This window comes from Cynoglossus semilaevis, chromosome 13 (assembly GCF_000523025.1).
Source record: "Cynoglossus semilaevis isolate Cse_v1.0 chromosome 13, Cse_v1.0, whole genome shotgun sequence".
Lineage (NCBI taxonomy): Eukaryota > Metazoa > Chordata > Actinopteri > Pleuronectiformes > Cynoglossidae > Cynoglossus > Cynoglossus semilaevis.
In genome coordinates, this window is record NC_024319.1 from 3,423,553 (window position 1) to 3,434,154 (window position 10,602).

At 45.0% G+C, this 10,602-nt stretch overlaps 1 protein-coding gene across 1 annotated transcript in view; it reads right to left on the reverse strand.

Annotated features, from left to right (window-relative positions):
• Positions 1-205: 205 nt before the first annotated feature.
• The window catches only part of ago1 (argonaute RISC component 1), a 15,507-nt gene continuing 5,110 nt past the window's right edge, over positions 206-10,602 (reverse strand). Inside the window, exons 3-19 of the mRNA XM_008322952.3 lie at positions 9,809-9,929; positions 9,435-9,616; positions 9,079-9,215; positions 8,793-8,927; positions 8,579-8,666; positions 8,303-8,450; positions 7,992-8,111; positions 7,237-7,359; positions 7,024-7,157; positions 6,658-6,842; positions 6,333-6,492; positions 5,739-5,829; positions 5,446-5,640; positions 4,895-5,029; positions 4,710-4,811; positions 4,401-4,600; positions 206-4,194 (exon numbers count right to left, since the gene is read on the reverse strand). Of these exons, the coding sequence (XP_008321174.1) occupies positions 4,086-4,194; positions 4,401-4,600; positions 4,710-4,811; positions 4,895-5,029; positions 5,446-5,640; positions 5,739-5,829; positions 6,333-6,492; positions 6,658-6,842; positions 7,024-7,157; positions 7,237-7,359; positions 7,992-8,111; positions 8,303-8,450; positions 8,579-8,666; positions 8,793-8,927; positions 9,079-9,215; positions 9,435-9,616; positions 9,809-9,929 (2,365 nt within the window). The 3' untranslated portion in view covers positions 206-4,085. The remainder of the gene's footprint in view (positions 4,195-4,400; positions 4,601-4,709; positions 4,812-4,894; positions 5,030-5,445; positions 5,641-5,738; positions 5,830-6,332; positions 6,493-6,657; positions 6,843-7,023; positions 7,158-7,236; positions 7,360-7,991; positions 8,112-8,302; positions 8,451-8,578; positions 8,667-8,792; positions 8,928-9,078; positions 9,216-9,434; positions 9,617-9,808; positions 9,930-10,602) is intronic.

A 10,602-nucleotide genomic window follows, 5' to 3' on the forward strand; every position in this document is an offset into this window, starting at 1 on the left:
CCACACCGCTGTTTCCAACAAACCAACATTAAAACCGGGTTTTCTTTTTTTTAAAAAGGCATCACTTCTGATCCACATCAGGCTTAAAAAAACAAACAAACGACGACTTCTGATCCAAAATGAAGTTGCTGAGATAAAACTGATATTTTTTGGTGTCACAAATGACTGCTGTTCTTCGGTTCTCTGTCTGCCGTCAATAATAATGTGGTGTCACAAATGACTGCTGTTCTTCGGAAAAATACCGTCAACATTTTGCAGATGTCCTAAAACAAAAGTTTGAAAATAGCCTGCACCCAGGCGGAGGTCTGCACAAGACAAAGTACTGCAGTACTACTGATCTGTATTCACTTCATGGTGACATAACAGTTACTTTGATCCAAATAAAACCAATACTTGAAAACATTTTGACATCATCAGTGAGAAGACATGCTATCCAGATTATCCTAGTGTCTTAAAAGAGTATTACTTTATCATTTCAATTAAATATTTTAAAAAAGGAAACATGTCTGGAGTTCCCTGTTGTTTGAACTACACATTCATGAACCAACTGATGAGCTCATCCAAACCCAAAACTGAGAAATTTGATGTGCAAAAAAACACTCAAATTCTAGCCCCGGACTGGACCTTCAGCTGAGTTTGTTCAGCTGGTTCCAGCAGCATCACTGAAGATGCTCAGTGTGGAACCAAACAAGGTTCTGATCTAAAAACTGTGGCTGTTTAAAGCAGCGGTGTGGACATAGCCAGAGTTGGACAGCATCTCCACAGTGTCCACTGGAGGCAACATTTTGACCATATTTACAGTATTCAGAATCTTCATCAGAAGAAAACACATTTTTAAAAGCGTTACACACTTGAGTGTCAGGCAGTGATGAGCGCTCGGCTCCTACCTCTGAAACTCAACCATGGCTCAGAAGAAGATCCAGGGAAAGAACCACATGCTGTTTCTTCTCCAACATTCCAAAAAGTGACAGAGATGTGAAAACAGAATGGAATGTTGTTGGGTTTTTTTTAAGTGCTGTTGCATTTAGAGGTGACAGTGAGTCCCGCCCTCTTGCCCCCCTCACCCCCCTCGTGCGAAGACAGGCTGAGATACAGAGGCTGGTTCTGGGTGAAATCTCAGCAGAGAGCTTTGGGAAAAACTGGAATCAATGTTTCCTCTGCTTCTTCTCTTTAATTTCTCCAGACCAAACCTCATAGAGAAAACCAGTGTTTTTAACTTGGACTCAACCTCATAGAGAATATCAGGGATTTTAGCTCAGACCAAAGGAGCTGCTGGTCCCCTGCTGCCTCCTGGGGTCTGTTTGTGTCACCAAGGTCCATCTGACCAAATGATTTAAAAATAACACATTTGAACATTGTGATGGAGGTAGGAAATCACTTAATTTGTCAGTGAGCTAAAATCACTGATTTTCTCTGTGGAATTTGGTGTGGTAGCCAAAATCGCTGATTTTCTCCTTGGACTTTACTGTGGGAGAGTCAACAGTTTTCCAACATCAGGTTCCTGTTGTTCAGGTGTGTTTGAGAGTCCAGTAAATGCTTGAACCGACACCGAAGAGAATTACAGACGTGTAAATTAATCAAGTTTTTGTTAAGTGTCTATTGATTTGAATTTACTCCATGTTTCTACTGAGTCAGTTTCTTTTCAGATTGGTTCTTGTAGCTGGGGGGGTTGGGGGGGGGGGACCCATCCTGGCTAACAACAGCACTTAGAAATGAGTGAATTGTTGCATCAACAGGGTTCCTCTCTGTCCAGTGAGACAGTTCCTGTCACTGTGTTTCACCCACACACACAGAGCACCAAGGGTTTGGCTTAACATGAGATCAGGAAGTGGGACAGAGAGAAGCTGCAGACTTTGGATCGTTAACAGGATCAGGATCAGGATCAGAGTCAGGAACAAGATCAGTATCAGAATCACGATCAAGTGCACATGAATTACTTCTTTACAAAAAAAACAAACAAAAAAACCCCACCGTGGAGCTGCTGTTGCTGCAGGTGGTGATGTGAGTGGGTGTGTGTGGAGCTTTTGCTCCACCCACAGATGACGTGGTGCAAGGTTCACCGTTTACTTCACATTCTGTCCACTGCAGCTTCATGTTCTGTGACGGTGACCGCTACGGCTGCATCGACTGTGTTTCCACCACATAGTACCAGGAACTGGTACAACCAGGAACCATTTATTTTGTTCTTAATGGTTGGGTCCAAGTCAAGATCCTACAAATCAGTTTTTCTGGCGTTTTTGGTAAAACAGTTCCAGCTAGTTTTTCTGCGTCTCTGGTCTGTGTGGATTCCAATTAGTTCCAGCAGCAAAAGAGTCTGGAGTCTATTGTTAAAGGACAACAGTTCTCCTTTGGAACCTTCCCTTTTTGCTGTAGTGTCCTAGAACCTTCTTCAGTTCCTAGCACTAGTTTCTGCTACAGTAAGTTGTTGGTACTGTCCCCAGTACTGGGACAGTTCTTGCATTGTCAACTCATCAGTTTCTGGTGCTAGTTAATGTGATGAAACTGTGTATGGTTCCTGGTACCGTGTACCACAGACCTTATTTTAACTCCTAATTTATGGGAAAATACTGCACATATATTTCAGAGCACCATCTCTCGTTCCTGGTACTATGTTCTGTGGTGAAAAACAAACAAAGCTCTGGGAACTGTTTGTAGTTCCAATACTAGTTCTGGATGAGGTTAGATACCTAGTTCCTGGTACTGCTCCTGCGTAAAGTCTGAACATGAAAAACAACAGTTCAATTAAAAGTGCCCGATGTTAAATATCAAAATAAAGAAATGTCAGATGAAATTCCTGTTCAGGCGCCGCCTGTTGTTGGCGACACGTTTGGCTGCTTGGTAACAATCGTCAGAACAATAACGACGCTGGTTTAGGTGCAGATTCATTTAAGAAATATCAACCTAAATGGTCCCGCTATTGTTATACACTAACCTCGCTGCTAAGCTAAAGGCTAAATCTGTTAGGGACACACTAACCAGCACAAGCTAACCCTGCTAGCCTAAGGACCAGAGGGGAAGCCTCAAAAGTACTACAAATTAAAAAATATATATATAAAAAAAATAAAATAAAATTATGTGCAGGACTGATGGCACATGCTAATGCTAACACTAAGTGCTAATGTACCAAACCTCCTCAAGGCAGTTTAAAAAACATTATTAAAAAAAACATTCAAATAAAAATGACAACATTAACATGATACGTGTCATTGTGCGTGCACAGAAAAACCACGCCCCTCAATGATCCACGAGTTAAAGGGACACTTCAGTGGGTTTTCCATGTAGTGTTTCACTGATGTGGGGTCAGTGAGCGCCTCCTGTTGCCACAACCAAGCTAAAACACACAGGCTAGCTCTCTGCTAAACTGCTGCCTGCCGAGACTTCAGGAAAAAAGGTTACATTTAAGGTTTTCCCATTGAGAAAAGTAAGTTTGTAAACCATTCACTCTTCAACACCAAAGTCCATAGAGAAAATGAGTGATTTTAGCTCACACAGACACATGTGCTCCTGGTTCACTGCTGCTACCTGTGGTCAGTTTGTGTCACTGAACGGTGATGGTAAAAATTAAGACATTTCAATTCAGTGAGGATCAACAACCGTTGTGAGATAATTTCACTGACACTCACGCAGTACTTCAGGTTTGGCGTGGAAGAGTAAGCAAATTTGGCTATAGCAGCAGGGGGCGCTCACTGAATATGTGTCAGTGGATTTACGCTCAGAAAACCCCCCGAACGTTCCCCCTTCGGAGTCTTGGAATACTGTCATCCAGGGTTTGGATGGGTTTAGAGGCAGCATGTGGTGGCAGTAAAAAAAAAAAAAATTCCTCCTCCCATCCATATTGTGTACGTACTTCCATGGGAGTGTGAACCATGCGTTAAATAAAAACTCATGACATAATGCGGTTTGAAAAAGTCAACATAAAAACAACAGTCCTGGTAAAAGTAAAAAAAAAAAAATCAAATTCAGAACCTTTGAGTGCATGAAGAGTCACCGGTGAAAAGGGGGCGGAGTCAGGTGGGAAACGGGGCAACGATAGTGCTCCTACTCAGGGAAAGAATGGGGAAAGGGTTGGGAAGAATAGGTGGCGCTCAAGCGAAGTACATGGTCCTCAGTGTGTCGTGGTGGATCTGAACAGCTTTAGCCAGAGCCTGAGGGTCACGACCGTTACTCTGCCCAGACACATGACTCCCCTCACCACTGCAAACAGGAAAGGACCAAAAACAGAGGAAGTTGGAACTTTATCACCCTAACCTGCTGAGCAGCCTATCACATGATCAGTTCTACTGCTACAGCTCTTCCTCAATTTCAGTTTTAAAGTAGAAAATACTTAAATAATTCTCAATAATTCTCTGAGAAATTTGTGAAAACATTGAATGCACTTCGCATACAAAAACTACACCCACCTGTCGTGCTCTTTGTCAACTAGATGGTAGCGAGCTCTGAAGGCCACCAGTCGGGCGTAGTAGGCCGGAGCGGGGATGGAAACGGAGCGTGTGCAGCGGACGTAGGTGTGGCACAGCTGGTAGGTCAGAATCTGCAGTTCGTCCGCCGTGAAGCGATTGTCGTCCCAGAGGACGTAGTAATGAGACGGACGACTCGTACCCTGAGACACGGACATCGATGTTATATCTCACTGATTTTACCATTGTCATAATTTACATTTCATTATCTTGGTGGTAACAATAGTCAAAACAATGTCAGCTGTGTTTTACCTGGATTCCTGCGTGGCTGCACAGATAGAAGTCAAACTCAAAGGGATGAGTGATGCTGGTGTCCACCGTCGTTCCTGCAGGAATGTTCCCACTTTTCCCAATCTGTGCCAACAACACAACATCATCACATTTTTCCATTCTTGTGATAAGAGACCGAAGCAGACGATGAGAAAACAACAACTCACTCTCTCTGACTTGTCGGCGCAGAAGAGTCGAGTGTGATGACGTTTCTGCACCACGATGTAGGTGATTCCCGGCTGATAGTCCTTCTCCAGCTTAATGCAGGCGTCTCTGATGGCCAGCAGCTCGTAGTGGAGGATCTACGAAAAGAAGATCTGATATTCAGACACCTGAAAGTCGAAAAGAACTCCCTCCACACCAGGTCTCATGGAGAACATCAGTAATTTCAGCTCACAGTAGTTGCCTCCACCGCAGTTCACACGTTTATAAATTATTTATTTGGAACTCACTCAGTTACACAAACTGACCACAAGAGGCAGCAATCGACCAGTAGAAGCTAAAATCCAGAGTTGGTCTGTGAACTAAAATCACTGATTTTCCCTTTAGACTTCCACACTACGTTGTGGAACGGCAGAAGAGGTTCTGTCAGCGCAGTCTTTGTGTTCAACATGAAAAAGAGTTTCCTGTTGTCGGCTTTCTTCTTCTGCCTGTGGCTTAGACAAATACAGAACCAGGAAATGGGTTCCACACGGTTCTGGTCCAGTGTGTAGTTCACCTGAGGCAGCTGTCCCTCGGGAACGCCGTCTCTGTAGAAGATGATCCTGGTAGGTTTGAACCGGGTCGACTTGTAGAACTGGATCAGGAGTTCTCGGACCATGTAGGACAAGTCCTCAATGATTTCCTGTCTGGGTCTCTGGACCCGCACTGTGGCACAGTACCTGCTTGGATGAGCGTCCATGCTGCCCACCACCTGAGTCCACACAAACACACACACACACACACGTCAAGTCTGTTTCCGGTCGAGACATTTGTGTCTGATGACTTAACAGAGTCATATGCCAGACTCACAGCAGTGATGGAGGGTTTCTTCCCGTCACCAGCAGGGGGATGAGTCACGTCGGCTCCCAGGAAAATCACTGGCTGCTGAAAAACTGCTGACCTGAGAACAGGAAGAGGAGATGAGGTCACCACCGGCTGGGGGGAATGTTTAATATTAAACATATTAGACATGTTTGTCATAGGGACACTACTGCCTCCTGTGGCCAGTTTGTATACTGACATAAATCTGAACAAGGGATTTACGTTCATGACAAACAGAGAAGTTACAACTAACTACTACAGTTGTTACTGAGGACGACCACTTCTGCGACAAACAGCGAACAAACAAAGAAGTCACAACTAACTGATTAATCATGTTGACTCTCCAACGATTCCACCATCCATCCACTCATCTTTGATGTACGTGTTGTACAGTTAATAAACATGTTGTAATTCATACAGTTGTTACTGAGGACGACCACTTCACTGAAGCTGACGTCAAGATGGACATAAATAAACTAACTAAGTGTGAAAAAAAACTCTCGACCAGTTCTATGAGCCGACACCATGATGGACATAAATAAACTAACTAACTACACTCCAACAGTTGTCACTGTCACTGACCGTTGGTGAGGAACCAGGATGTTGTTGATTCCTCCCAGCTTCACGTTGATCTTCAGGCAGAGGTTGGAGAGGGTCTGAGGAGACGTCTTCACCACGTTCTTCACCTGAACACACTGTGTGGCCATGCCCAGGAGTGTGTCGCCCACACGCTTCACCTCCGCTGGAAAACACCACAACTGTTCATTCAGGATGGACCAGAACTTTGACAGTAAACATCTGAAAGTCATGATGAGAACATCTGGCTCCGAGTGTAAAAAAAAAACAGTCGTCAGAAGACAACACATGCTAGAACCGTCCGGCTGCTCAACAACAGTCCCAGGTGTACCGTAGACTGGAGTTTTCCCCGGCAGGATGACGATGATGAGCTGCAGCCCAGAATACGTGTTCTTCAGGTGTCGGAACATGGGCTCCACACTGTCTGCTCCCTGGGCGTATTTACAGAAACATGGCTGACCCTGGATGGGCATCCCAGCATCCTTAGAGATCTTCCTCAGCTGGTCTGTGAAGTTCCTGCGAGCAGAACAGAGAAAGGAGACTTTAAAATACTGATGAACTTTTATGCAACAATTTGATCAGACTCTAATATCAGAAAAGTTTTAAGACACCACAGGATTCAAACCGATGAACAATTTCTCCCTGTTCGCAGACAAAACAATAAAGAGAGAGAGGAACTTCCTCGTCTTCTTCTTACTTTAGCACTTCTTCTCGACACTGTTTCTGTGGAGCGAAGCAGGCGATGGCCCACACTTTGATCTCGATCCCGTTGTAAAACTGTTTCCCCCTCATGTCCCACACCCCCTGGTTGGGCGTGGCGATGGCCCGGTTCTGTGGAGAGCAGACCGTGACCATGTGTATACAGTATGAAGACGAGGTGAAGGTGGAGGAAGGTGATGGTGATCCTTACTCTTCCTCCGTATTGCAGGATGGGAGCAGGCAAAACTCGACCCGTCACCTCCGCCATGTCGTCTTTGACTTTAATTCCAAACTCCTGGATGTAAGGGTCCAGGTTGAAGTTTGCGTTTTTCATCTGTGAGAGGAAGAAGATTCTTAGACCTTGGAGCCTCCACCCTGAGCTGATGTAGAGATATCCAAACCATCTGGGTCGGCCTGAGAGCAGCTAACCTTTAGCTGAACTTTACTACATGTTTCTTTTCTTTTGGTTAAAGGTTGAACTTCGTTCTTCACTGCACTCCCTCACCTTGTGTCTCATACTTTGGTTTTTAAGAAGAAAGCTGCGTTCAGGTGACGTTCACTGACACTTTTAAATACAAAGACTATTGTTTGTGTTTACCTAGAAATTCAGTTGCTAACCAGTACCTTAAGCTAGGCACATTCTTGGCAAATTTTTAAAAAAAACTTTAGTTCTTTATCTCAGTATTAACGAGTCACTTACTTGTTTTCATCTGGCACTCTAGCTCTTATCTCTACTCAAAGTCTTTAATCCTCAGATCTAGATTTAATTCATCTATTCCCTAATCTCCAATCTTCCATCTTGGTCGACGTTCCAGACAAGGACCGTCAAAGTCACATGTCCTACGAGGTCAAGGACACAGTGTCTCAGCTTCGACAAAGTTCAACCGATTTTCCAGCAGAAACGAAGGAGGATTTAAAGAAGTTCAGAGAGGTTCCTTGGTGGCGCTGTCCTCTTCTGTCACTCACCAGTCTGCTGATCTCCTCCTGTCTGTCTGGAGCGGAGCGAGCCGTAGCTTTGATCATGGTGGACGTCTGGTTATCTGTCAGCTTCTTGATGCAGCGCTGACCTGCTACGATGTTACACACCTGAAAACAGAGTCGGGTTATTTATTGACTGAGTCACAGAAGAGAATCCACGAAGAAAACTTTCAAACATAAAACCATGTGTGAAGCGTTGACAGTTGAACATCTGGAAACGGCTTTTCTTTCTTTTTTTCTCTCTCTCACCTCCAGGGGCAGGTAGGTTGGCTTTTCTTCTTTTCTTTTTTCTCTCTCACCTCCAGGGGCAGGTAGGTGTGTTTCTGCTCCTGCCCCACCTGTAGACAGGGCAGATGAGGGTATTTGAGCTGGAGGTTGTACTTCTGTTTGAAGTACTGGGCCACGGTACATTCTACTGTCTGTCCACTCTCCAGCTGCAGAGGAAACCTGAGGAGGAGGAGGAGGAAACAGACAAAGACAACTGAAGAAGAGCTGCTGTGATGGAGAGCGTTGGTGACACCTACAGGACAGGTTGGTAAAATCAGAAGGTAAAGTTAAAGAGAAAACCGACTCACGTCTGATGACTGGCGGGACGTCGGGTGACGTTACACACTCGGTACTTCCTCTTCATTTGGCCGCAGTGCGTCACCTCCACCTTCAGTCCTGCACACGACCAGCAGGGGTACAAACCACAACATGTAACACAGCATCGACATTTGGTTCAACACTGATTTGGATCTGGTGTGTGTCAGGGTTTTGGGAGGACCATCAGCAGGTCCACGAGCCCACCTTTGATCTCCTTGGTGAAGCGGACTCTCTGAGAGTCGGTCAGGGTCTTGGGCTGCTCGTCAATGTTACGGATGTCCAGAACCTCACACATGAACTCGATGACCGGTTGGGCTTTGTAGAAGGCTGTGGCTGACACTAGAGGGAGACAGAGAGCAGCAGATGACCCAGTCAAACTACAGAGAGTCTGGTCTGTGGGTGTTTGTGTATGCCTCTACACAATGTGTCAGGACAAAAAAAAAGTGGTGACATCACTGAGTGATTGAGCGGTTCGTCTGCACTGACTCACCGTCGATGTTGAGCATCATCTTCCACATGGCAGGCCGTACAGACTGATGGAAACCAAACCACACCTCTCTGCCTCCACCCAGAGGATGGTAGTACCCTTCAGGAGGAGAGAAGAAGGAGCGCCCCACAGGAGTGTACCTGAGAAGAACAGGAAGAATGACCTCTGTGTGACCTCATCCATAAGTCATACAAACGACTCACTCTCCTCTGAAACCAAAACCCATAGAGAAAATGCATGATTTGTGCTGATACAAAGTGTAATTCTTTCTTTTTTTTTCTTCTTTTTTTGTTGAACATAAAGTAGCTTGTTTCTTGTTCCAGTGAAAAAAAATCGCTTACTCGCTGAAATTTCAGTACCTCATAGATGCCAGGTGGCGCATGGCCACATCCAGGGCCTGAACCGAGTCCAGGGGAACCTGCAGGCGGCCACTGACCAAAGTCTCCTGTAGGAGGCGCCACGATACCTTAGCCAACCAACGGATTGATACCTTGAAGATTCTGTCTTTCCCCTCTCCTGGTATGGTCACCTCAAAGTCCACCTGTAGTCACAGAGAGGTCAGAGGTGAAGGAGGAGCTGCAGAACACGTGGACCACAATACCTGTTAACAAAGCTAGAGGGCACTGGTTCACAGAGGCTGAGGTGCTGGGTGTGGGTGTGAATTAAAAACACTGTAGATGGCCGACTCTGGGACTGCAGGTATTGTGGGTGTGGCCAAAGCACAGGTTCTCACCCTCTCACTGCCAATGGGAAGAGCTAGCACCGTGTAGATGTTCTTCTTTCCATCGTAAACCGGCTTCCTGTCTCCAAAGAGCTGAGGTTTGAAGTGTTGGACCATGTACTCCACCACCTCCCTGCAGGAAGGAGACGACAGTCAGACTGGTGTTTGTTTATCAGTCAAAGTCAGTCACGTCGATGAGCGCAGACATTGAGGAGAAAATGACACGATGTTTGAATTGAACTTTGAAATAAAACTATTTTAAAAGAGAAATAAAAGGGAAAAAAGGCTGGGAAAAAAAACTGAGGAATAGAGGGGAAAAAAAGTCCTCCGAACTCAGGAAGTCATGGCACGAATGGGATGGAAAAGGTCTGTTACTGGGTAAAAAATGACAAATATAATAGTTTGGCATTACTTTTTATTCGGTTAACTGCTTCATGTCCTCCTGATTAACTCCTGATCGACTCACAACAAACTCATAATCAACTCCTTACTAACTCATGACATACTCGTAATTAACTCTTGTCATGAACTTATTACTAACTTTTGGTGAACATATTGATAATCCGTGAGTGAGTCATGATTAACTCGTCAACGACTTGTTAATGACTTATGCTTCATAGACAGACGAATGAGAGGGAGACCAGAAAACGTTGAGTTTTTTTGTGTTTCTGTTCTTGTGGACTCAGAATATTAAAGAGCTTCAGCTGCTGCGGCTCTTATATTTCATGGTCAGTGTGACAATAAGATGGGGGGGGGGTCTGGGGGTGTTTGGTGCCTTATCCCGCAAATTGGGGTGGTGGGTGACA